The sequence below is a fragment of the Corapipo altera genome, unplaced genomic scaffold (assembly GCF_003945725.1).
Source record: "Corapipo altera isolate COAL_440 unplaced genomic scaffold, ASM394572v1 64, whole genome shotgun sequence".
NCBI classification, from domain to species: Eukaryota; Metazoa; Chordata; class Aves; order Passeriformes; family Pipridae; genus Corapipo; species Corapipo altera.
In genome coordinates, this window is record NW_020884893.1 from 9,102,110 (window position 1) to 9,128,840 (window position 26,731).

Below are 26,731 nucleotides of genomic sequence, written 5' to 3' on the forward strand. Positions count from 1 at the left end.
CCCCACAAAACCCCCTTTGTGCCCTACAGCGCCCAGCCACGCTGCGATCACCCTGCAGTGCTCACCTGCACCCCACAGCTCCCACCCATGACCAGGGCACCCACCTGTGCTCCAACACTCACCTGCATCCCACAGTGCCCCCCCCCCCCCCCCCAGCACCCACTCGTGCCCAGAGCACCCACCCACACTCCGCATCATCCACCTCTACCCCACGCTACCCACCTACCCCCCACAGCACCCACCCGTGCTCCCACCACCGCGCATCACCCCAAATCACTCCCCACGCCCCCCTTACCGCTCCCTCCCGGTCCCGCACTACAATTCCCGGGCATCCCCGCGCCAGCACCGCCCCCGCCGCTCCCCGCCCGCTCCCGCCTCTCCCCGCAGCACCATGGCCGCGGCCCCGGTGCCCGAGGGGGCTCCGGTGGAACCGCACGACAGGTAAGATCCCGCATTCTTTTCCCCGGGATAATCCCTCCGGAAAGGACCGGCACCGCAGTGCCCCGGAGCCGCCGGTTCCCCGTTCCCGCCGCGTCCGGGGCGTTGCGGTGCCGGTCCCGTCCCCCACGATGCCACTTCCGCGAGTGGGGCCTCCCCGAGCCCATCGCACCATTAAAACCCTTCGCCTTTCCCACCAACCACTATTTTTTCCCACCCCCACCTTATACCTTGTTTATTTTCGTCCCCCCTTTTTTTTTTCCTTCACATGATCACCTTTCTCCTTATTTCCCTTATTTTATGGTTTTTGCCCTAAATTTCCCAGCAGATAAACCACAGCTCCCATTTTCCAAGCTTGCTGGTACATGCATCCCCTCCATCAAGCACGAGGAGTGGGACAACCTAAACTTTTACACCCAAAAACCCCATCCAGGGCAATTCTGACAACACACACTCTCTCTCTCTCATGTTTTCCCTCCATTTCCCACCCCCTTTTCCAGCTCAATCCTCAGGGGTTGAGGAGAGTGGCTGCTCCCAAACATCAAATGTCTGGCAATTGGATTTGGAGCATCATCGGAGTGCTGATGATGTGGCAAAGCTTATAGGGATGGAATATCCCTGCATCCCTAGTTGTAGGGTACCAACACCCCACCACACCGACCGACTGACCCCAGAGTGAGTGCCAAACCATCCCGCGTGTTCCAGGAGCTAAATCCGCTGCTGGCAGCTGCCTGTGCCTTTCCTGTGAGTCAATGGTGGGTAGCAGGGAGGATGAGGATGAGGATGAGAGGAAGGAGCCTCCTGGAGTCATGCCAACCAAGCGAGGGATGAGTAACGGGGTTGTGTAACAGAGCCCCTTCCACCGCGGCTCCCGCTCGGTATAAATAGCAGCGGATAATTGAGTTTGAAGAGGGAAATGTTTGTCCTTTTGTGGTGAGGGAGCAGAGACCATAATGGAGCTGGAAGGAAGCGTGTGTGTGTGTGGAGTTGCTGGGATGAACCATCTGGCTCTGGGTGGCTCTGGCCAGGGCAGAGGTTGGTACAAGGCCAGGTAAACTGGGAGTGATGTGATGGGTTTGCAGGATGTGCATGGATATGGCACGGCATGGGCACGGCACGGCGTGACCACCAGGCAGTGTCTTGGTGCCCCTGGATCCCCACTGGCAGTGGGGTGGCAGCCAGGTTCCTCCATCCCATGACCGGGTTCCTCCATCCCTTGTGCAAGTCCCTCCATCCTCTGGGCAGGCTCCTCCATCCCACGGCTGAGGTCCTCCATCCCTCCGGCAGGTTTCTCCATCCCTTGGGTGGGTTTCTCCATCACGTGGGCGGGTTCCTCCATCCCCTGGGATGGTTCCCCAGACAGGCAAGGCCCATCCAAGGGCTGACACACATAGATCCAGCCCAACAAAGCCCAGCTCAGTGATGGAGGAAGCAGATTTGGCCTCCACGCTCCTGCAGGTGCTGCTTGCAGGGTGGGATCTGGGAGCAGGACCCTCTCCCAGGAACAGACATCCCTCTGTTTTGGGCTTGGTGTGTCCACATCTCTTCCACCTATCCAGTGACAATATGCATGACCAAACCAGGAAAAGCCACGTGCAATCCAGCTTCCATCTTTAAATTCTGTGGGAAACCCATTGCTGGGAGGGAAAGGGGATCCTGGCCTTTGTGTCTGGTTTCCTCTTCCTCACAATTTTAAGTCCAGCTCTTGGAGGCTGATTAGAGGAGGGATTTGTGCTTAAAAATCGTCTAGAAGGAAAAAAGGCCAAAACCAGGGACTTTTGGCCTGTGTGAGAGCTCAGCAACCGTGAAGGGACTTGGGAAGCAGAGAGATTTGCAGAGGAGCGTGTGCCAGGAGGAAGGCTCCGTTGCTGCTGAGGTTTGGAGGCAGTGCGGGCGATTCCTGTCCCACCTGGGAATCTGGCGGGGATGTTGAGTGGGATGCTGGGAGAGTTGCTCCTGTCACTTGGACATTTTAACAAAGGCAGGAAAAGTGGCAGCAGGAGCAATGCGATAAGGAACAATATCCCTGGGCAAGGGCTCCTCGTCCCGCGTCCCTTTGCTTTTTTGCTTCTTTAATGAGAAGGAACAGAAATGGCTCCGGAAGAGAATTTTATTTTTAAACTTCTGAGAGAGCTTTTACAGCAAGAGGAGAGTCTGGGCAGAGATCAGAGGTGGAAAAGTTCCTTTGATCATCGCTCACTTCCCTGATGTCAGGGCAGCAGCTGCGGCTCACACTGGGGACAGGTTACCCCAAAACCCTCCTGTCCCTGTCCCCTGCTTCAGGACCAGCCCCTCATCCCTGGTTCCTATCAGGTCTCCATCTTTTGGAGCGATGATCTCCTCTGCAGGTCCTGTTGGTGAGCAGGAGCAGGAGGGGGCTGATGCCCCCCTTGTTCAGGAGGGGTTTGCTGAGGATGGCAGGATGCAGTGTGTGACCCCTGCCTCTGGCATAGCCCTGATGGCTCCAGAAGATGGAGGAGGGGGAAAGAGTCCTCTTCCACTTCTGGCCCCATCTCCAGGTGTTGGTGCTAAGCAAGAGGGAGCACCCACCCCAGACCCCCTCAGCTTAGAGTCCGAGCTCCCATCTCGGGAGGCTGGAGTCTTACTTGGTGACCATGGAATATCATTGGGATGCTCCATGTCCCTGGCAGAGCCTGGCTGCCCTCAAGGTGCCCTCTGCCACCTTCTTCCTTCCTCAGCAGCCAGGGGCTGTGGGGTGGGGGCTGCTCTGCCCCAGCCCCTGCACCCCAGGGCTGGCTGGGATCCCCCTGCTGTGGTGCCCAACATCTCCCACCCTTGGCATGTGTCCTGCCTGTCAGTGGCTGCCTGGCTTCCCGCAGGATACCCAGGCTCCCTGCCCTCCCTGGTGAGCCTGACGCTGGGAGAGGAGCCGGCCGGCCTGGGGGGGGGCAAGGGGCAGCTGGCAGGGGGTGCTGAGGGAGCGGATGGCTGGGCACAGCAGCCAGCAGGACGTTATTCTTAGCTGCCTACAGCTCTGGGGTGTTGAGTTTCACCCACTTGTTTACTTCAGGGCTGAGGGGACAGTGAGGGGCAGCTCTCGGGGAGCTGAGTGACTGGGGAGGGGGGAACTCACAGCTGGACCCCCACCGATGGGAGCTCAGGGAAGGGGATGAGTCCTGCACCAAAAAGCCAGGCACAGCCAGCAGCCCCCTGGCCCTGAGCCCCAGCTGCTCCACCAGCTGCACGTGGGGTACTGTCTGGGTACCCCCTCCATCCCTGCCCAGGGGTCATCCCCTCCTGCCCCCCTGCAGACCCCTCCCCACCAGTGTCAGGAGCCCACTGGGGACTCACCAGTGCCCGTGGATGTGGATGTCACTCACCAGGTGCCCTCCCTGCTGAGCCCCCTCGTCCAGGGCAGTCAGACACCCCCGGTCCTGGGGAGCAGAGGCGCCGGGGGCTGGTGTTTATTGCGTGTGCTGGGGGCGGTGAGGGGAGGTGTCACTTCATCCCCGACCCCCCCGCTTTTTTTTTAATCAAGCCAGTGCTATTAATATCAGGTAATGAACGTAATCTGGAGGTTAAGCTATCCTCTTATGCTGCTGACCGCTGCGCAGCTCCCAGACGCAGACACTCCCCCGGCTCCGCTCGCTTCTCCTGCCTCCATCTTCCAGCCCCCTGGATCTGCCGGGGGTCTGTGTCAGCCCGGCCTCTCAGGACCCTGCAGCCCCAGTGCCGGGGGGGTTGGTCCGTGCATGGCTCCGAGCCCCGAGGCTCGCCCGGCTGCCTTCCCACCCTGGTAGTGCCAGAGATTGGGGACAGGAGCCGAGGTGCGGGCAGGGACAGGGAGTGACACCCTCTGTCCAGGACCACCCCCAGCTCAGCGGTGGGGGGAGATGAGCAGCCCCCCAGCCTTCTCCAGCGTCCGCATCTCGGGCTGCTGGGCCCTCGGGCCGGATGGCGGGTGAGTTTTGCCTCATTTTTGAGTACATTTTACTGGTTTTCACCTGTTTGCTTGCTGGAGCGAACCCTCGGTGGCCGCAGTCCCAGTCTCCCAGCTCCAGTTCCTGTCTTCTAGATGGCTGAGGGCTATGAGAGTGCAGGCAGCAGCCTGGAAAAGATCAGTTTCCCATGGGACACGGCTGTGGCCAGCCAGGCACCTCGGCAGGCTCAGGGGGCTGCTGGGGGGCCCTGAGGGCTGGGAGCTCGGTCAGTGGGTTGTTTACAGGGTGCAGAGCCCAGGACATGCTCTCCTGTCCACTGCCAAGTTCAGGTTTGGGGCTGTGCCATCTTTCCTTGCTGCTGTAGGCGCTGCTGGGACCTGCTGCCTTTCTCAGCCTGGCCCACCAGGGATCCAGGGTGGTCAGGGGTCTCTGAAGGCAGCAGAATGCAGAGAGCTGAGCACAGGGCACAGGGCTGGGGATGGGAGCGCAGTGGGGAAGGAGAGAGGTACCTCTCACACCTCGGTAAATCCATGCTTGGACTAAGCAGGAGCAAAATGCTTCCTTCATTAGCACGGCACGGCAGCAGGGCTGGAGAGCCCTTGTGGGGAGCAGACCCCCTCCACCAGGCTTCCTTGAGGAGGCTCCAACGAGGATGCACCAGCTACAGGGAAGGCAGAGCATCCCCAAAAGCTGGGGACAGCCTGTGGAGAGGCCTTCCAGGTAGGTTTGGCAGGAGAGGGGTTACCAAGCCAGGGTGGTGTTTCCTTTCCTATTTGCCTGGGTGTGGTACTGAGCTGTTAAACCCCACCAATCCACGGCGCTGAAGAGGGTCCATGTGGGACAAGGAATGGCATGGACTCCAGCTCTAAACAGAGTCCCATTCTCTCAGGGCTCTGCAGGTCGGACATTGTGGGAGCTTCATCACTGCTACAGGGAATTTTAAAAAGGGATAGGGAAGAACGACCAGCGGAGATGGCTTGGATCAGCCATCCCTTTGGAGCTGGGAAGAGCCCCTTTCTGGCAAAGGCAGAAGTGGAAAACATCTACAAATCTTGAAGTGTAACACTAGGAGAAAAGGCATGACCTTTGGAGAGCTCTGGGACAGCCCCGCAGACCGCCCCACAGCCCTCCTTCTCCCACGTAAATCATGGGAAACGTGGATTTGAGAGGTGTAGAATATCTGCCTCCTGTACAGGCACCAACAGTGTAGATGATATCGATAGAAATGTGTAGAATTTTGGTGAAAACCCAGAAATATTTGGATGAGACAAGGCAAAGCACCAACTCTTGGAACAGGATTAAAGTGCTGCATTCCAGAGTAGCCCCAGGTGTGTGTGAGGGGCTCTGCTCCTTTCCCAGGGGTGCATGTCCCTACATCCCACAGGAATGTCCCTTCTGTGCCAACACCCTGGGTGTGCTGTGGGCACCCAGGAGAGCAGAGGGGAGGGGTGACACTTGGGAAGGCAGGACAGAGCTGTGGCCATTACCTGTAATTCTGGGCACTGCCAGAGCCATCAGGGTCCAAACCTCCCTGTCCCTGCCAGGAGCTGGATGATGTCGATGCTGGTCAGAGGCAGCCTTGCTCTGAAAAACAGAGCTTTGCCCAACTCGGAGTCACTTTGGGAATGATGGCCTAGGTCAGGATCTGCGATCTGGCAGAGCAGAACTTGTCAGTGTGTGACCCCAAGGAGCAGAGCATCCCAACAGGCTCGCCTGTCGCATGGAGACCGGCGTGCATTCCCAGAGGAAAACCAACCGAGCAGCCCACGGCGCAGCGCCAGTGGCAGAGCTCTGGAGTAACCACGGTCCCAGGAGAGGGACCGGGATGCGGATGAAAGGAACTGCTTTATTTTTCTGGTAAACAACTGTGGTTTTGTCATCTCTGCTTTTATCAAGCCAAAGTGACTTTGTTCATGCACCAGCACCGCCGACTGCTTGTCAGCCCCACTCTGGGAATAGCACCATTGGGAGAGGAGACCCATATATCCCATCAGGGTTTGCTGCTCCTGGTGGACAGAACCATTTTGGTAGACACCCCAGAAGGTTTCCTGATGGGTCTCACTTCCTGAGATTGCTTTTTAAAAGTGATAGTTGGGGTGTTCCTGGCTCCTGGTTGGAGCTGGCCATGTGTGCTGATTGCCTCTGGCAGGGGATGGGGAATTGATGGCTTGAGGCTCTTGTGGGGCACTCTGTGGGTGCACACCTTCAGGTGGGCATCGGTGGGAGAGGTCCTGGCACAGGAAGCTGCAGCCTGCCTTTTGTTAGCAGGAGTTCAGCAAAGTCAGGCAAATCCCTGTCTCCTTGCCCACTCCACAGGGATGTGCTGGTGCAGGAGGTAGGGATGGTTTCCTGGGGGGATCCTGCTGTGCCCAGGGGGTTTGCCAGGGCGATCCCCACTGTGCCCGGCAGGTTTGCCATGTCACTTCATGCACAGATGGCCAGTCTGAAATTTTGATCTTTATCTAACATTGTTCTAAAAGGGGCTCAGGGAGGGAAGGGAATTAACCTTCATACCAAAACAGCTTAAAATCAACCCAAAATCTGTAAAGCCCTGCAGTTTAAGCCCTTTCAAAAGCAAACCGTAACAGAGCGGCAGCAAAGCCCCCCTGGCTCAGCTGGGCTGTACCAGATAGTGCTGGTTTTCAGCCATTGGTGCCCAGATCTCTTGGTTTCCCTTCCAACCCAGTCATGGCTGGAGAGAAGAGCAGCCTGAGCAGGGAGGAGCCCTTTGCACCTTCTCCCAGGGAACAGACATCCCTCTGAGGTAGCAGAGCACAAGCAAGGAGGAGAGGGCACTGGTATAAATAATCCTCCCTGTGCCTGTGCTGGCTGGGCAGTGGCTGTAGCTTATCTCCTGGCCAGAGGCCACTTATCATTTCCCAGCCACTGCTCTCCCACTGCCAAGCTGGAAAGGGCTCAGGAGGGTGTGTTGTTCCTCTCCCTCCCCGGGGCTGCAGTGGGAGGGTAGATAAGGGAGAGGAGCCTGCTCCAGGGCTTCAGGTGAGCTCCGAGCTTGCCCAGCTCCCAAGGCAAAGCTGATGCCAACATCTTGGCAGTCCCACTGCCTGGCTCTGCCCAGCTCACAGGCTTGTCCCCAGGGGCTTCAGGACAAAGGAGTGGGAGAACTAGAGGTTGAGTTGGAGTGCAGTGCTCAGAGTGGGGAGAGGAATGGAATTGGGGGTGGAGGGGATGAGGACAGTTTAGCTGTAGCCAACATGTTTGACTTCTATCCCCAGGAAAGGTCCCTTGGCACATCAGAATGGGTTGTTGTTCCCTGTAACACACCCCTCCATGTTTTGAGAGCTCACTGGGCAGTTTATTTCACACAGACCTTCCCCAGGCAGCAGGACTTTAGGGAGGGAGGTTTGCATTGCCCCTGTTCCAGCTTAAAACTGCTCCTGTGTAAGAGTTCCTCAGGGTTGGCCATGGCCCGGTGTCACAGAGGTGTGGGTGCTGGTAGTGCTGCAGCAGGGCTGTGGCTGCCTCTCCCCCTCTTCCATTGCATCCCTCATCCATGTGGTGTGGGATCCCCTCAGGACCCTGCTCCCACACACCGGGAACATGTGTCCTTCCCTGCTCCCAGTAACTGCTCTCCTTCCTCTCACCATCCCCAGTAACAGCAGTGCTGAATCCCTGGACCGGCTGTATCCCACAGTGGGCTCCACCAAGCCCCCCCGGAAGCGGACCACCAGCCAGTGCAAGTCTGAGCCCCCACTGCTGCGGACCAGCAAGAGGACCATCTACACGGCGGGCCGGCCACCGTGGTACAACGAGCACGGGACACAGTCCAAGGAGGCCTTTGTCATAGGTAGGACATCTCTACACTGCCCAGGCAGCATCACTGCCACCTGCCCTGTGGGTTTTCAGGAGATCGTGGGGGGATTCCTGCCACATTGCCTCCTTGGAATTTTGGGGTTGGCTCCAGCCCAAACAGGAGCAGGGAGAGTCCCCTTGGTTAGCCCAGCACTGACTGGATGGGCTGAAACCAAGAGTGTGCAGAGGGGCTGGTGGATTGTAGCAGACCAGAGTCTTTGTTGTTCCCTCAACTCCTGTTGCCTGGGCTGTCACGAGTTCCCAGGGATTTAGCCTGGGCTGGTTCCCATGCCAGCTCTCACCGTGTTACACAACCATCTAGTGAAGGGTTTCCCAGCTTTTGCTGGGCATGTTGCTGGCAGTTCCAGTACATGCCACTTGACTTTTTCAAGGATAATCTCTTGGAGTGCCTATGATTTCCCTCTTTGAAGGTTCCTCCAGCTTAGTGCAACAGTGCAGGACCTGGGCTCCAGCCTGTGGTGGGAAAGGCTGTGCCCGGGGTTGATGACTCCATTCCCTTTTCCCTGGCAGGCCTGGGAGGAGGCAGCGCCTCTGGGAAGACCACAGTGGCCACCATGATCATTGAGGCTCTTGATGTCCCATGGGTGGTTCTGCTGTCCATGGACTCTTTCTACAAGGTGAGGCTGCACATGGCCCTGGCCAGGCTCCTCAGGCTGCCGTGGCCCTTGGGATAACCCTTGGGTGATGGGGCCCTGACACAGGTTGCCCAGAGAAACTGTGGCTGCCCCATCTCTGGAAGCATCCAAGGGAAGAGGTGACTGGGCACAGCACTGGGGAGGGAAGTGCACAGCCACATGCCCTAAGCTCTGCTCTGTGGCAGGTGCTGACCAAGCAGCAGCAGGAGCAGGCAGCCAGCAATGACTTCAACTTTGACCACCCCGACGCCTTTGACTTTGACCTCATCATTGCCACTCTCAAGAAGCTGAAGCAAGGCAAGAGTGTCAAGATCCCCATCTATGACTTTACCACCCACAGCCGCAAGAAGGAATGGGTATGGGACACTGAGGGGGGTGGGACATGGTGGGGGACGGCCAAGGCAGGGGAGAGGGAGCCAACTGGACCCCTCCAGCCCCTGCCTTTTGCAGTCAGATCTGTGCTGTCACCCTCTGCCCTGTGCCTGGCTCAGGGCACGTTTTTGGGTGAGCTGTCGCAGTCACTCACAATCCAGAGAGGTTCCCTGGGATGAGGCATCTCTGAACAGATGTTCTGTGCTTAACCACATCCATTTTGACTCCACAGAAAACCCTGTATGGCGCCAATGTGATTATCTTTGAAGGCATCATGGCATTCGCAGACAAGGAGCTCCTGAAGGTGAGGAAGGGTTTCTAAGCAGTTCTGGCAGGAGATGGTGGGAGGATGCTTTCTCCTGAGGTCCAGCAACAGGGAGGTATAACCTTCCAGGTTATACCAGCTCCTATAGAACTTCCCTGTGCAGGAGAAACAGGCTTTGACTCTGCAGCAGCAGGGGAAGAGCCCTGGCAGAGGTCAAATGTTTCAGTAAATACCTCGATCTCAGCTATTTGTGCCCAGGAACCAGGAGCTGTGCTGAGTGGTGACCTGGTTCCTGGCAGTGCTGATGCATAAATACAACTAGAAATAGCTCACCTCCACACTGCTGCAGCTTGCATAGCCAGAGGCAAAGTCTGCTGAACTTGTAGTGCACAAACCTGGTGTTCCTATCACGGACTCATCCAGCAGTTCAGGCTTTCTTGGGAATTATTTGGACACATCACAGAATGGTTTAGGTTGGAAGGAACGTTAAAAGAACATGCAGTTCCACCCCCCTGCCATAGGCAGGGACACCTTTCACTAGACCAAGTTGATCCAAGCCCCATCCAACCTGGTCTTGAACACTTCCGAGCATGAGGCAGTCACAGCTTCTTCTTTGGCAACCTGTGTCAGCACCTCACTACCCTCACAGAGAAGAATTTCCTCCTAATCTCTAATGTAACCCTGCCTTCTGTCAGTTTGAAGCCATTCCCCCTTGTCCTGTCACTCCAGGTCCTTGTCCAAAGTCCCTCTTCAGCTCTCTTGGACCCTCTTTAGGCACTGAAAAGAGCTCTAAGGTCTCCTCAGAGCCTTCTTTTCTCCAGACTGAACAGCCCCAGCTCTCAGCCTGTCTCCATAGCAGAGGTGCTCCAACCCTCAAAGCATCTTCACAGCCCTGACAAATGCTCCATCAGACAGTGAGCCATGCACAGACTTAGCCAAATTCTGTTTAAAAAGTTCTCTCCCCTGCCAAACAAGCACTTGGGTTGCACTTTTCTGGAGCAAGGATGACCTCCAGTGGACAGCTGAGTGAATCCCCCAGGAAACTTTCCTCAGCATCCCTGCTCCTGCCTCTTGAAAGTAAGGGCAGAGTCATGTGCTGGCCTGCTGTGCTGGGCTCCTTTCCAGTGTTAATTCCTTGCCTATAGAAAGGGCTTGGAATGAGATGATCTGTAAGGTTCCTTCCAACCTAAACCGTCCCAGGATTCTATGTTTAAGAAGCCAGTGCTCCTGGGTGGACCCTGTTGGTCAGTGTTGTGGACAGTAACTCCTTTTGTCTCCTTGCTCCTAAATAAGATCCAACCAATGTGTTGGAGCTGGTCAGTAGTGGGGACAGGGTTTGGAGCAGGACAGGTCTCAGAGGGCACAGGAGTAACAGGCAGATGGCAGCAAGGGACTCACTGCAGCACCAGCCACCTTCCAAGGAAAAGCTCCTCCAAAGCTGGAGCAGAGCTGGGCGCTGTTAAACGGGAGCTGTGCTGAGCACGGGGGGAAGGTGGGTTGAGTCACACACCTGACCCGGTGGGGTTTGTTCCCTCCCCTCCCACTTCAGCTGCTGGATCTGAAGATCTTCGTGGACACAGACTCGGACATCCGCCTGGTGCGCCGCCTGCGCAGGGACATCAGCGAGCGCGGCCGGGACATCGAGGGTGTCATCAAACAGTACAACAAGTTTGTCAAACCCGCCTTCGACCAGTACATCCAGCCCACCATGCGCCTCGCGGACATCGTCGTCCCCCGAGGTACCTGCCCAGGGCTGGCCTGACGGGCAATCCCTCAGAGACCCCGTCCCTCTGCCCTCAGCTCTGCTGGCCAGTCCACCCCCCTCCAGCTGGCAAGGACAGAGTGGCTGTCCCATGCCAAAGCAAAGGTCCCTCCAGCCAAGTGTCTCCAAACACTGGCCAAACACAGGTTCCATGGGGAAAGTCTGGACTTTTCCCTCAGCCAGCCTCCTGCCCTGCCACGTCCTGGCAGCACAGCGATTGAAGAGCTGGAGGTGACTTGTAGATATCCAGTAACAGATTATTGAATAAGGGTTTAATAAAAGCAGGAATGTCTCCTGCTTTGCTAGGAAAGGGCTCTTTGGGGAAGCAGGGGTACAGTGTGGTTTTGAGCACAGTGGGGAATTTGAGGAAGAAACGTGGAAGAAAATTGGTCCTGACCAAGGTGACTCTCCTTTTTCTGGTATTAAATGACAAGACAAATGGAAAGGACCTCAAGTTGAACCAGAGGAGTTTCAGATTGGGTATCAGGGAAAATTTCTTCACCAAAAGTGCTGTTAAGCCCTGGCACAGGCTTCCCAGGGCAGTGGTGGAGTCACCATCCCTGGAGGGATTTAAAAGATGTGTAGTTTTGGCACTCGGGGACATAATTTAATGGTGGGCTTGGCAGTGCTGAGGGAGCGGTTAGACTCGATGACCTTAGAGAGCTTTTCCAACCTTCACAATTCTGTGATTCTATAATTCTTTTGCTTTTGGTTCACTCCAGGGAGTGGAAACACCGTGGCCATCGACCTGATTGTTCAGCACGTCCACAGCCAGCTGGAAGAGGTAAGAGCTGCTGCGTGGTGAGGAAGGTTCACAGCCTTGCCTGGCAGCGGTGGCGTTGCTGGGAGCTGTGCTCTGGGTGCCCAGGTGGGAATGGCCTGGCTTCCTTTGTGCTCCAGGTGTGGGAGTCTCTGTGAGCTCCTCCCAGCCCTCTCCCTCACTCCAGTGAAGGAAACTGCCTTGTCTCTGTTTTCTGATTAGTCATGGCTCCTCTGCCAGCTGTGTCCAGCAGCAAATTTCTTCCCTACCTGGGAGAGCACATCATCAGGGGACAAATCAACCATCCTTCTGTGATCCAAGGGATGTGCCCCCTTGCCTGCAGCCCTCCTGGGGCAGCATCGCCCCAAACTCTCCACTCCTTCAGCTCTTGGGCTTCTCCTCTTCCCCCCTGTGCAGGTGCTGCTGCACAAGTCTTTCCAGTCAGGAGTCCACTTTTCCACTTCCGTGTTGAGTGCAGGCCCTGGATTTCAAAACCCCAAGTCTTATCAGTGTTTGAGCCCTGATCCAGGCACGTGCTCCATCACTTCCCCACCACTGGCATTAACAAGTCTTCTCCCGTGTATCCCAGGCCAGTCCTGACTGGTGGTTTGTGACCCTGTGATCAGCTGATGCTGTTGTGTGTTGCTGTCATCGAGCAGCACAGCCTCCTCCCACCCCACAGCTGTAGCTTAAGTGATGTTTCAGTCATGGAGTTGCTCAGAGCGATCTCCTGGGAGGTGGAAGAAGCATGACCTGGAGATGGATGCACCTCAAAGTAAAGGGCTTGATTCCTTCGAGTCTTTTGGAGGTCTCAGATGGCAGGAGCTGCTTGGCCTTGGGATGGGAGCTGGCACACCACAGCATCCTGCTTCCCATGCCTGCTCGGGAGGGACCACTCTTGAGCAAAGGTGTCTTGGCAAGTTCCCTCTCCCAGAGCACCTGACTGCCTGGATTCCCAGCACTATGCTCTGGGAGGTTGGGAATGTGGTTTCTAAATCCTTGGTCACAGGAGGAAGGATCAGAGCCCTGGCATTGGTGCTAACACCAGGCTGAAGAGCTCACCCAGCCATGGGACACAGTCCAGGGGAGGGGAATATCTGTTTTTCCCTAGCCCCTGAGATCCAGCCAAGGAGTATCATGGCAAACCCAGCAGCTCCCCTGGGTGCTGCTGCGAGCCAGACAAAGGGTTGGCTTGGGGGAGGCTTTTGCAGACTTGGGGAGGGGAAGAAGGGTAAAAGGCTACATGTGAATGAAGGAAAATATTCCTATTTTTCCTTTTTTTTTGTCTTGAAACGACCCTGGTGTTGACAATGCTTAATACCGGTTGCATTGTGTCTTTGTGTTGCTGCCGCAGCGTGAACTCAGTGTCAGGTAAGAGCCCTCACTCTGTCCTGTCTGTGCAGCCGAGGCATTTCCAATGCCAGGCACTGCTTGGCCTCACCCCGACCTGCAGCGGGACTGACAGCTCGTGTAGCACACGGCCTTGTCACGCTCAGAGGTGACAAAAGGCCACCTTGTCCTTGGCTTTGGGATGGCAGGGACGGGGCTGCTCCCCAGGGATGTACCACCAGCTGGAGTGCAGACCCCTGAAGCTGGGGCAGGGCCAGGTTTGTAGCTGGGGACCCCCAGTCTCTGTGAGAAGGGAGGCTTTGCACCCTGAGATTCTCTTTTATTTCTCTTCATCCTCTAAGATGAACGGTTTTCAGAGCAACTCTCCAGCCCTGATGATTAAACATCATTATATACATAAATTATTAGATTAACCAAAGCATCTTGAAAATGAATAAAAAAATGGGTGGAGAGTGACATTTTACTTGGGCAGATAGTGATAGGACAAGGGGAACAGTTGTAAGCTAAAGGATGAGAGACTTAGATTGGATATTAGGAAGAAATTCTTCCCTGTGAGGGTAGTGAGGCCCTGGCACAGGTTGCCCAGAGAAGCTTTGGCTGCCCCAGCCCTGGAAGTGTCCAGTGCCAGTTGGACAGGGCTTGGAGCAACCTGGGCTAGTGGAAGGTCTGGGGGTTAGAATGAGATGAGCTTTAAGGTTCCTTCCAACCCAAACCATTCTGTGATCTTGAGGGTGGTGGGACCCCTCACCACACACAGGTGCTGTGCCTGATGGCACCCAAAGGAGCATAGCAGCTCCACATCACCAGAGGTACCCCCTTTCCCACTGCATCCAGAGGCTGCACAGCCATTGCTGGAGGACTGAGAAAATCCTCCTGCCCAACTCCAGCAGGATTTCTGATTTCTAGGTATCTGCAGGTAGACGTTATAACATATATGTTGATTTATTTAACCTCTTCAGCATGTGCCTCCAGATGGGACTTTGGCTCTCTTCCTTCCATTAAGGCTTTCAGGTATTTTTGTAGGAAGCAGAGGGAATGCATTACTGCAAATGGGTTTCCATTTAGATCTCCATCATTGTATGGAGATGCATAACTCAAGTAGCCCTAAAATTTACCTTTGGCATACAATGAGCTTTTAAAATACCTGAGATGAACAGGGAAGAGGCCCTGCCTTACTTATTTCTGCTTCAGCCAGTCATTTCTAGACTAGGGCAAGTGGATGTTTTATTTTATTTCTCTTTGCTTGTTTAATACCCTGGGGCCTGACATTTCCATACAGACACCTAAGCTTCCCTCTGTGTCTGGAGGTCCAGGTGGGAAGATGCTGTTTAGTATGGAGAGAAATCTGTTACTTTAAAATATGGCAGGAATAACATTAGCAAAAGCACTAATGTATGGGGGTGGTGGTGTATATGTGTATGTATATATATACATATAAAATTATATGTATATATACATATAAAATTTATATATATATATATATACACATACATATACACACATAAAATTTCCCTTCTCTCCAGGGAAAGGGGCACTCAGTACAGGTGATCTTTTTCTGCACCTTCAAAATCAGGTATTTAATATATCCATAAGGTATTAATAGTTTTATGATAGCAAGTTTGGAAAGGTAACCCTGACCTCCAGAAACACCTCTGTGATCATGACAGCCACAGCCGGTTTTATGTTCCGTTTGAGGCTCATGGTTTCCATTTATGTCTTTGACGTAAAATCTGGAAAAAATTTCCTGCAAGAGCCCAAATATGTTCCTCTGCTGGAGCCTCAGTGCTTTACTGCCACTGCTGTTTCCCCCAGCCCCTCTGTGGCTCTGCAAGAGGAACCAGGTGGATGGAGAGACACAACAAGCAAGATGTGCCTGGCGAATATGGGCTTTTCATCACAAACAATTCCCCATCCTCTTGTCTGGAATGGCTTCTTCTAAATGTCACGGTTGTTGTTCTGATGTCACCACTGTTTGCTGGCGGTGGGGACGCAGGGAGGGCTTTGTACTGGGAGGATAAAACCTGGATGCTCAGATCTGGCCCCAGTCCGAGGTGCTTCTGGAGGCTGTGCTCCAGGGATGCCTTTTCTGACTGAGGGGCTGGCTGGGACAGGCGGGGAGCGCCTTTCCCTGATGAGATCGGTGAATTCTGGGGAGTTTAAAGGAAGTGGTGCCTTCCTTGGACCTACAAGGCTTGTTTTCATCCTATAACTGCTGGCTGCTGAGGAGCTTCACTGCCTTCCCAGTTATTCCCTCAGAATACAGGTCAGACCTTAGCATCCTTGCTGCTGGGATATTTCTTGTCCAGCTTCCCCTGTGGAACTGTGCATGTGCTGGAGATGTAATTCCATACCAGCACTCCCATTCTATTCGTGCCCAGGTGGGTGTTTCTCCTGCAGCCTGGTAGCAGGATTTGGAGCAGCCAGCCCATGCCCTCCAAGGCACAGTGCTCCCAGACCAGCCTGTTCTCCATCCCTCCTGCCACACTCTCAGCATCCAGCCCTGTTCCCAGATCCAGCACTCTTTCCAGCTGATTCCCCTCGCCAATCAATATTCCCCACCCCCAAGGTCCCGATCAGCTTGGCGTGCCCTTTGCCAATTGTGTCTTTAAATATCAACCCGTGGCGCAGTTTAATAGCCCTTGTTTGAAATGTCAGCCCTGAAAGGCAGCCGTGTACGTGTTTGAAATGCCTTGACTGCATCAGCTCCTTTGTAGCTGGATGTCTCTTGTCTGCTTCCTGCTCGATAGCATGTTCCACAAAGAGCTGAGGATGTTCCCTGAAGCCTTCCTGGGAGATGGTCACCCCTTTCTCTCTCTCTCTTTCTTTCTTTTTCTTTCCGTTTTTTTTTTTCCCCTTTAAAGCTTTTGTTCTGAGGGGGAAAAATTGTTTCCAAAATAAGACATTTTCTTGACGTGCTCATGGCTGCTCGTCTGGATGTTCCGTCACAGTCCTGCCAGGCAGGAAGGGGCAGGAGGCATCAACACTCCCTCCTTCCCTCCTGGGATGGGCAGGGGGTGGCATGGCAGTGGTGGGGTGGCTACCAGAGGGGCTGAGCTCTCCCCTCAGCCTGCAGCCCTTCTCCAGGCATGGTGAGCCCAGGGCAGGTCCAGGTGAGCCCCAGGGAAGGAAGATCTTCCCAGCGGGCAGTGATGTTCAGTTCAGAGATGGGTTTCTCCCCATGTTCCCGGTGCTCTTGGCTTTCCAGGCTCTCCAAGGCTTGAGCAGATAATCTCTTCAGCATGCAGGAGGGGGACACCCCTGTGAGCCCACAAGCAGTTTGCCTGGGAGCAGGGCAGGTTGGATGAAGGTTTTGCAGGTTGGACAGAGGTTTTTGGTTTTGAGTGCCTGCACTTGCTCTGAGATTGCAGCGAAGCCCTGGGTGAGGGCTGGGCATGAGCCCTGGAAATGTTCAAGGCCAGGCTGGATGGGGCTTGGAGCAGCCTGGTCTAGTGGACCTGCCCATGGCAGGGAGGATGGAACAAGATTATCTTTAAGGTCCCTTCCCACTCAAGTCATTCTAGGATTCTATGGTTCTATGCCCCTCCGGGCTCCAAGAGCTTCTGTTGCAGTGTGGTATTACCCAGGACAGAAGTGGGACAGTGTCCTACCATGTCTCTGGAGCAGTGGAGCCGGTGCTGTGGAGAGCAGCGGTGACATGACTTGGTCATGAAGGGAGGAGCACTGGTTCTGCACAGTGATGGCCTGGGCACCAGGCAGGTCCAAGAGTCATTGATCAATTAGGGGATTTTTTCCCCCTTTGACTAATGAGAGTGCTTTCTCCTCTGTTTCATGTCCTGTTTGTCCCTCTCCCCTTAAACTCTTGTGTCTCCTGTCTTGTCTCCCCTGAACATCCCTCCCACCGGGTGACCAGAGGAAGCTGCGCTGGGATATGTGAGGAGACAAACGCTTATGGCAGTGTTTTGGTTGTGACACTAATGGCGGGGAGTGGGCAAGGGCTGTGCAGGGTGAGCTGCCTCACTAACCCGGGCTGGGGGTCTTGGGGCAGACAGCTCATAGGGTCCCGCTTTGCTGGGGCTGTGTGGACCAAACAGGGGTGGAGGCACTTGAGAGAGCAGCTTTATCCCAAAAATGGGACCTGTTCCCCCAGAAAGTACTATAGGGACCCCCGCAGCACTGAGTGGCTTTCAAGCAGGATGGCATCCAGACCTCCCTGTCCCTGCACTGCGTGGGTGTCACAGGAAGGTGCAGAAAACTCAGTGACAGAATGCTGACAGCATTTCCTGGGGGCCTGTTGACAGCTCAGAGTTCAGGGGCGGTGTTCCCACCGCTCACGGAACTTGGAGCACTCACTGGTATCTGCAGCAGGGAGCAGGAGCTGGGCTCACACCAGGGCAGGAAAGGGGCTGCCTGTCCCACTGGCATGGCAGGATGCTGGTACATAGACCTGGCAGTGATGGAGGGGAGAGGTGCAAGCTCATTCCTGTGCCCCTGGGTGGGCTCTGGTGGATGGAAGATGACCCCAACAGCTCCTCTGGTTTGGGCAGCAGCAGTTTGTCACCTGGGCAAACCCAGTGGGGGCCATAAACAGGTGTGTGGCTGTTTGTTGAGGGTCCCATCTCTGCCCCCCTAAAGCAGGCAAACAGGCAGCCCCTGTGCAGGCACCATCTGCCCAAAGCAGGGCTCATGCCCTCACCCACTGCGTGGGCACCCTGGGGGGCAGGAGGGGTTTAGGCAGGGCTTTGCCCCCAGGATCTGTTCCCAGACCAGGTCTGGCAGGAGGAGGGAAGGGAGGACTGTGGGGGCAGAGCTGTGGGTGCTGCTGGCAGCACAGCTCTGGTGTGGGAGTGGCTCTGACAGCAGCTGATCCGCGGGGCAGCGACTAACGGGGTGAGCTCGCTTCACTGACAGCAGGCCCGGGGCCTTGAGGGCTGCTTGTCCCAAACCAGTGATGGGCTCTGCAGGCAGCAGGTGAGCCCACGATGGGACTGCAACCCATCCGTGCTCCCCACATGGCTGCCAGCTGTCCTGGCTCTCCCGAGCATTCTCTGCATGGGGGCTCCTGGCTGCTACACAGGACTGGAGCTGGCAAAAGCAAGAAGGAGCCCTTAAGTACCCACAGGCCTTGGGAATGTCTCGTTTGGTGTTGGTTGGCCAAGACCAAGAGATGGCTTTGTGGATGGAGGCCTCAAGTTGCCTAGCTCTGCCCTCCTCCATGCCTACCCATCTTCTCTGTCCTTCTCTCTGCTTGCGTGCCTCTGTGTGCCATTAATCCAGGTTTCTGCTTGATTTCAAATCTTAATCATGCGGTGCTTTCATTTGCTCTCTTCTCCACCTCCCCAACATCTCTCTGACTGGGATGCAGCTGCTGGCACGTGTGTGATCTGACGTGTGGTTTTCGGACCCCAGCCCTCCTCCCAGACAAAGTTACTTGTCCATCCTGCCCAGCCTTGTGGAAACCAAATGTGTCCTTCCTCTCATTATTGCTGCTCTCACAGGGAGAGGTGACTAATGGGGCTCCATTGTGCACTTCCCCAGGAATGGTGTTCCCTTGATCCAAGAATAGCTCCCAGCCCTGTTTGTTATGTGGAATGAGTCACACAGAGCCATTCCTGTCCAGCCATAAAATCTTGAAGCTGTTCCCACTTTGGAATGGACCAGGTACTCTCTAAAATAGTCACGTTCCAGCCATGTGCCAGTGCAACACCTGGCCCTTGTAGGACAGAGACAACCACAAGAGCCCCTCCTCACCCCATGAGTCCAGGATCCATCACCAAATAAGACTCCAGAACAGGAAAAGGTTTAGAGGTTATTTTCTACTTTCTTCCCAACCAGTGAAAATCAAGATGGGCCAACCACCTTCAGAGAAGCTGTGGCTGCCCCATACCTGGAAGTGTTCAAGGCCAGGTTGGACAGGGCTTGGAGCAATCTGTTCCAGTGGAAAGTGTTCCTGCCCATGGCAGGAGGCTGGAACGAGATGGTTTTTAAAGTCCCTTCCAACTCAAACCATTCTATCAACCATGGGTCAGCTGCCCAGCAGGTCCTTGGGCTGCAAGGTCCCACTAACTCCAGTGCTCCCCGTTCATGGGAGCAGGTCCCTTTGCCATGGCAGGGGACCAGGCAGGGCTGGCTGCTCACTCGGCTCAGCTGGATGGGCTTGGTGTGTGTTTGCAGTGTGAGATGATGACATCTGGGAGGATGGCTCTGGCCGTGTGCTGTGCTCCAGCCTTCGGGCAGCCTTCCCCAGACCTTCTGACCGTGTGTTTGGTTTTCAGGGCCGCCCTGGCCTCTGCCCACCAGTGCCACCCCCTTCCTCAGACCCTCAGTGTGCTGAAGAGCACCCCTCAGGTGAGGGGCATGCACACCATCATCAGGTAAAGCTCCTGCCACGGCTCCCAGGGTGAGATGGGGCTCGGCTGCCACTGGGGTGGGCTTGGTTGTCTTTGGGCTCCCCAGTCCTACTCCTGCCTGTCCTCACAGCCTGGGGACACAAGGCAGGGGTGGTGGCCTCTGCATCGAGGAGCTGTGCAGTTAGTGCTCAGTGGTCTTGCCAACAATTTTATGCTTTTTACCTTAAAACCGACACCACAGTTCCAGGCTCAGATGGTGCAAATAAGCCAGAGAGGGGCAGAGGCTACCTCTGAACTCTGCCAGCATCTCATGGGGCACACTTTGGTCCACAGCTTGCGTGCTGTTACCTTTCCCTTCCCTCTAGAAACAAGGAGACCAGCAGAGACGAGTTCATTTTCTACTCCAAGAGGCTGATGCGGTTGCTGATTGAGCATGCACTCTCCCTGCTCCCATTCCAGGTGGGTTCAGGGCTATAGATGCTGGGTTTCCTCTCTAGTTTCTAACCCAAAACTGCTGGGGAGCCAGGACAGCTCTGGCAGTGCTCCTCCAACCTTCCCCATGGATCAGCCCTTTCCCCTGGATTAAAAAGCACCAGGGCTCCCTGAAGCTGTGCAGTGATGGTGTGGCCATGGGTGACAGCTCTTTGTCCTGCCTTGGTGTCCAAGGGTCCAGCCCAGCCTGTGGCTGGGTGACTCCAGGGCTCCTCTGAGAGCTGTGTCAGAGCTGCTGGTAACACTTCTCACGTGGTTTTTGTAGAGTTGCACAGTCCAGACCCCTCAGGGACACGACTACGAAGGGAGGACATACAGCGGGAAGCAGGTAAGTGGAAGCCAAAGCACTATTGAGACCTGCCCTATGGGGGTGCACTGGAAGGTACAGGGAAGGAGCCCCCTGGCTGCCATTAGGCTGGGTTTGGTGCCTGATGTCATGAGTGTGACACCCTGGACCATTAGGTCAGGCATGTCAGTGACCAAGAGTGCCATCAGCACTGTGCCACTTGTGCCCTCCCAATGGGAGGCAGCCTGGACTGGGAGCAGCACAGCCCTCTTGGAAGGGATGTGCTTTGGAGTTACCCATTAGAGTCTCCTGCTGCCAAGACCCAGTGCCATGTGGGGTGGTGGCAGTTCCTACACCATGTGACCACCCCGGCTGTGTGCTGCAGATCACTGGAGTGTCCATCCTGCGCGCGGGAGAGACCATGGAGCCGGCGCTGCGCGCGGTGTGCAAGGACGTCCGCATCGGCACCATCCTCATCCAGACCAACTGCAACACGGGCGAGCCAGAGGTAGAGCCTGGGGCTGCCCAGGACATCTGGTGTTAACCTGCACGTGCTGGGTGACTCAGGTGTTTTCTGAGAGCTCTTCAGTGACCCAGGAGTCGATCTTGGCAGGGGCTGAGTGCTTTGAAAGCTGCTCAGGTGGGCTTTGCCAGCAGGCTTGTGCACACAGGGGCTGCTTCGCTGCCCGAGCGTTTGCGCTGGCTCCAAGCTGACAGCCTGGGTCCCGGGGATAGAGATGAATGAGGGATCGAGAGAAGTGCTTGGGTTACTCCACTCACGTGCAGCCTCTAAGCTGCTCTCTTGTCCTCTGCCCAGCTTCACTACCTGCGTCTGCCGAAGGATATCAGCGAAGACCACGTCATCCTGATGGACTGCACGGTCTCCACGGGCGCTGCAGCCATGATGGCAGTGCGGGTGCTGCTGGTATGCAGGGGGGTGGGCGGGTGGCTGGCTCCAGAACAACCTGCAAAACACCAGCTGAGGGGCTGTGTCTGGAACTGGCTCCTCCGTGGGAAGGATGGTGTCAGGGCACACAGCACAGGCTGAGGTGACTCTGACCCTGAGCTGTCCCTGTGCATTTCCTGTAGGATCATGATGTCCCAGAGGACAAGATCTTCCTCCTCTCCCTGCTTATGGCAGAGATGGGTGTCCACTCGGTTGCCTATGCGTTCCCCCGGGTGAAGATCATCACCACAGCTGTGGACAAGAAGGTGAATGACCTTTTCCGGATAATCCCTGGCATTGGTGAGTATCTGGGTAGGAATAACCTGTGGCAGGGGGATTTTTGGTGCTTCTGGTAGGGAGAGGTGAAGCCCTGGTTGTCAGCAGCAGTTTAGGTCTGGCCTTATTTTACCTGGGAATCCACTGCCCTTCCTGGGCCCTGCTGCCACATGGGTGGGATTGACATGCTGGCTCTGAGAGCTGCCAAGCAGCCATTCCCTTTTAAGCATCGGGTGCCATACCACATAGCATGAGCCTCCTCCAGCCCCAGGTGGAGAAGTCTGGCTGGGACAGCTGGAGCAGCCTTGTGGCACCTCCTTCCCTAAGCTGCCACCTTCTGCAAGTTCACCCAAAACAAGCTCAGCGTGTTCTTCTGTCCTCACCTCTGCTGTGCCAGGAAACACCCTTCCACCGGGTGCTAAACCAGCCTCCAGGCTGCTCCAGTTTTGCTGCCACTCAAGTTTCCGTGCTGTTCAAGCTGTCAGATAAACCTGCTTCTGTCCCCTTGCCTGCTGGGATGAGGACAGGCAGGAGGATGGGTCCCAGGGCTCCTGCAGTGCTGCCCTCTGACTCTCTCTCTCCCCACAGGGAATTTTGGCGATCGGTACTTTGGGACAGATGCTCCTCCCGACTGGAGCGACGATGAGGATGCTCTTAGCACTTAGCTGGATGTGGAGGTGCCACTGGCACCAGGCAGCTTCAGCACCGCACCTTAACCCCTCTGTCCAGTGCAGATTTCTCCTTCCTCTCACCAAGCATAGATATTTTTTTCAAATCTTACATCGGAGATCTAGGGCATATTTTTTCAAAGAAACATAAATCCTAGTTTGACTTTATGGACAGTCGTGTGTCCCAGCATAGAGCAGAGTTAATTTATTTTAATTTAAATATTTGCCTATATAACTTATTGGAGATATTTTATAAAGGACAATAATAAATTTTTTCTCTGGTTTTCTTGAACAGAGCCATTCTTTGTCACTTCCCATGGGCCCCCAATAGGATTTGTGACCCTCTGGGACTACTGTCCTGAGAGGGGAAGATGCCATGAGGAGTGGTGCGAGGTCGAGAATACCACACTCTTGATCCAAGGAAAGACTTGGTGGCGGAAGAGAGGGAATTCCTACTGTCTGCAAGGAGACTGAAGGCTGGATATTAGGAAACAGTTCTTCCCCCAGAGGGTGGGGAGCAGGTCACGTATCGGTCCCAGCACTCTCTGAGCAGAGCTGGGTGACCCTGGTGGAAGGGGAGCAGACCAGCCCCATGAGGGGGGTTCAACCTGAGGAGGCTATGACCCCTCCAGAGCATTTTTCTTTCCTGCAGGATTCAAAGTACCCATGCAACATCTTTGTGCAGGAGATAAATGTGCCAAGAGGAGGAAACCTAATTCTCATCTGAGCATCCCATGCCCAGAGCTGGCTTCTGAGGATCAGGGAAGGCAGCCAGGTGCTGCTGGCACCGCAGGTCTAGGAGGGAGATGGTCAGCCAGGCCCTCACCAAAATGGAGAGTCACCTGGTGATCACTCAGTGTGGGCTTGGGTGTGATGAGCCTGAAATAACCGCCACTGTTCTGCGGCACATTCTGTAAATTCTCAGCTAGATTTAAAAGAAAACACACACCCGAGTTCCTGCCAGCACTTGGTGAAAGAAGGAGCCCCCAGCTAAAAGCCACACTCAGAGCCAGCACTGACACTTGATTAATGTCTTCTAAAAATAGGTCCTTGTGTGGGTGGAAGGAGAGCTCGTGAGCACAAACACGGGAGGACAGGCAGGCATGGGGTGGTTTTGGCTGGGTCAGCAAGTGAGCAGTGGTGGGACAAGGCACGGCAATGTCACCATGTCCATGGAGGAACATATCTGAACCCAGAGTCCTTTGGGCTGCAGCTGCCAGTGCAGGAGCTCGGTGCTGGAGGAGCCTGGTGGCATCTTTCTAGACCATGCTCAATGCCATGAACGAATGCCACTGTCATCCTTTGTACATAAAGCTACAGTAGACCTTGTTTGAGCAGAACTGTGGGTGTCCTTCAGGAAGACAGGAGCATGTGTGGATGTAGAGCTTGGTTTGTCCCCAAAGTCCACTCTTGGGGTGTAGATCGTGGAATCCCAAAATAGTTTGAGTTGGAAGGGACCTTAAAGCTCATCTCATTCCAACCCCCTGCCGTGGAAAGGGACACCTTCCACTAGACCAGGCTGCTCCAAGCCACATCCAACCTGGCCTTGAACACTTCCAGGAATGAGGGAGCCACATGTCACTTACTGGTGGGGGGGATTGCCCCTCTCGTCCCCCAGCGTGGTGAGTCTCTTCCCCCAGATAACAAACAACAGGACAAGAGAAAGCAATTGCACCAGGGAAGGTTTAGGTTGGACATCAAGGAAAATTTCTTCACCTAGAGGATGCTCAGGCATTGGAACAGGCTGTCCAGGGAAGTGGTGGAGTCACTATTTTTCCTTAGCAGATCCCTGTTTTGCCTCAGATGAACACTTTCCCCCAAGAGAGACACATTTTTCCTCAGATCTGCACTTCCTCCTCATCAAATGTGCATTTTTCCTTAGTAGGTCCCTATTTTGCCTCAGAAGATCTGCACTTTCCCTTTCCCTCAGTAGGTTGACATTTTTCCTCAGATCTACACTTTCCCCCCAGCAGATCCCCATTTTCCCTCAGCACATCCCCATTTCACCCCTCAAACCCCATTTTCCCTCAGCACATCCCCATTTCACCCCTCAAACCCAGGTTTGCCACCACTCAGCCTGAGCTCAAGATGGGTTTGGACAAGGCTCTCAGGCACATGGTGGGCTTCTTGGGGTGTCCTGTGCATGGCCAGGGGTTGGACTCTGTTCCTGATAAGCCCCTTCCAACTCAGTGTATTCTATGATTATTTTACCTCATTATTTTACCTCAGCAAACCAACTCCATGCCCATGCCAATGCCTCCCCCAGGGTGGCTGCTCCCACCACTGGCAAACATGGCACCTTCCCTCCCCTCCCGCCCCGTGGGCTGCTCCTGCCACTGGAAAACATGGAGCCATCCCTCCCTTCCTGCCCTGCTCGAAGGAGCCATGGCTGATTCATCAGCAAATGCTGTGGCTGGTGGCTTCCACCTCGGGCGGCCGCCTCGCTGCCACCCTTGCCCTCACGCCATGGCGCCATCTTGGATCCATCACCCTCCCTGTCAGCCCGCCATGTTCCTCTCCCTCACCCCGCCATTACCAGCGCTAACAGACTGAATTTATTTTGTTTGCAACAAACTGCTGGTAGCAAACGCCACGTCGGAAACAGTGTGTGGGTGGTGGGCGGCTCCCTCCCTCCCTCCCTCCCTCCCTCCACCTGTGCCTCGCTGCCCCCTCAGCTGGAGGCAGCGTTCCACCCCCAGGCATGCCGGCCATGGGCTGGGGCGGTGAAATAGAACAAAAAACGCTCTTTTTTTTTTTTTCCAAGATATTGATCTAAGATGTTCTGAGAAGTACAGGCCATGAGGCTGTGCCACAACGGGGTGGGGGATGCAGCTCCTCATCAGCCCAAACCGCCTCGCAAGGGTCACGCTATGATTTAAGTGGAAAAAAGGGAAAAAGTGGTGGGTTTTGAGCCCAGCCAAGCCCAGCGCTCCGCAGACCCTGACCAGGACAGACACATACTGCTCCAGATCCCACCTGCTGCTGACCAGCCCAACCAGGAGCATGTGGCACACAGGGACACCATACAGGGACACCATGGTCACCCTCCCCACTGCCTCCTTCATAACGTGGGGACACTGGGGAAAGGGGCTAAAAAAAAGAGAAAAATCCCTTTTTTCTCATTGCAAACCACACTTCCATCTGTCAAATTAAAGCAGTCCCCCCCAAAAAAATATCCCAAAAGTATTTGATTTATTGCTATCACAGGGATCCCATGGGCTCAGATGCATCCCCCTGCCATCGCTGGGGTCCCACCTCCCATGGCAGGACCCCTGCTCTCAGCAACACCTACAGCTCCCAACCATCATTAGGGTCCCACCCTAGGACCCCCACTCTCAGCAGCCCCCTGCCATCATTGGGGTCCCGCATCCCCCAGCAGGACCCCCACTCTCGACAGCATCAGGACTGCCTGTGCTTGATTTCCTACCTGGCATGCAGAGTGACCCAAACCCTGACTGGTCTGACCCATGACAGAGCCTCTTGAGCACCATCCCCTCATCACCAAAAATAGATCTGAGCAGTTAAAAAAAAAAAAAAAAAAAAAACTAACAAAAAAACAACAGACAAAAAGGGCGAACAATGTCTGCTTGACCATCAAAGAGCAACCACAGTCATTTCGAGGTAGGAACATCTGAGAAGAGGACTTTCGGGTTCTGTTTTCTCTTTCTGCAGCAGATGGGCTGAGTTTTCTCTGAAACAGATGAAATCTCTCCTTGCCCAAGGTAACTGTACAAGGAGCTTCAGTGCTGGCAGCTGCTCCACTTGTGGGCTTGGTGGGGCTGGAAAGAAGCCCAAGGATCAATGGGGCAGAAGAAACGACTCATTTTCCTTTTGAACTTGTTACCTGCTTGTTTCTCAAGGGTAAGAGAAACAAGGGGCAGAAAGAGGTAAAACTTGTGGGCTGAAACCTGGGTGCTCACCCCAATACTCATCCGAGAACTCGGCAATTCATTGCAGGAGTGGACTGTGCTGTCAAGGCCACCTCCTTGACCTGAGTTTGTGTGAGCAACATGCTGCAGCTCTCTGGACCTGGCATCTCCAGCCCACAGCTCTGTAGGAAACAATCTTAGCCAATTGTTAAAATAATGCTGAATTTCCATATATTATAAACAAGAAGACTTTTTGCGAAGAGTGGCTGTTGGCATCAAACACCCTGCTCTGCTCACAGAGGCAGATTTTCAGAAGTCAGTATTGAAACAGGGATGGAAAACAGGGTATTTTGAAGCTGTTGTATGAGGAGTGTCATGCACAGTGATCATGCAAGCTGATATATCCAACACGCTACACACAAACGTGTTTACCTGGTGCTACTGGAAAATTTTTCAGCAGCACCTTCGTACTGTCTGCTACTTAGAGAGATCCTTGGCCAAGCTCACTCACCAAAGAGGCATTTATAAACACCCAAGACATTTAAAAGACTTTATTGGACCTCAGTGC

General features: G+C 54.8%; 1 protein-coding gene across 3 annotated transcripts; it reads left to right on the forward strand.

The window, feature by feature from the left end:
- Positions 1-365: 365 nt before the first annotated feature.
- Positions 366-22,586, forward strand: UCKL1 (uridine-cytidine kinase 1 like 1). Of its 3 annotated transcripts, none has more exons than XM_027645945.1 (15): positions 366-441; positions 7,955-8,148; positions 8,685-8,791; positions 8,995-9,165; positions 9,414-9,485; positions 10,996-11,185; positions 11,931-11,992; positions 17,190-17,209; positions 19,552-19,650; positions 19,992-20,085; positions 20,384-20,446; positions 20,790-20,912; positions 21,222-21,329; positions 21,494-21,650; positions 22,215-22,586. In XM_027645945.1, exons 1-15 carry the CDS (start codon positions 392-394, stop codon positions 22,289-22,291), a joined length of 1,587 nt encoding a protein of 528 aa, XP_027501746.1. In that variant the 5' UTR covers positions 366-391; the 3' UTR covers positions 22,292-22,586. The 3 variants fall into 3 exon arrangements, with proteins under 3 accessions (XP_027501746.1, XP_027501744.1, XP_027501745.1); XM_027645943.1 differs by lacking the exon at positions 366-441 and adding an exon at positions 4,006-4,360; XM_027645944.1 differs by lacking the exons at positions 366-441; positions 17,190-17,209 and adding exons at positions 4,007-4,360; positions 13,323-13,339.
- Positions 22,587-26,731: the final 4,145 nt, after the last annotated feature.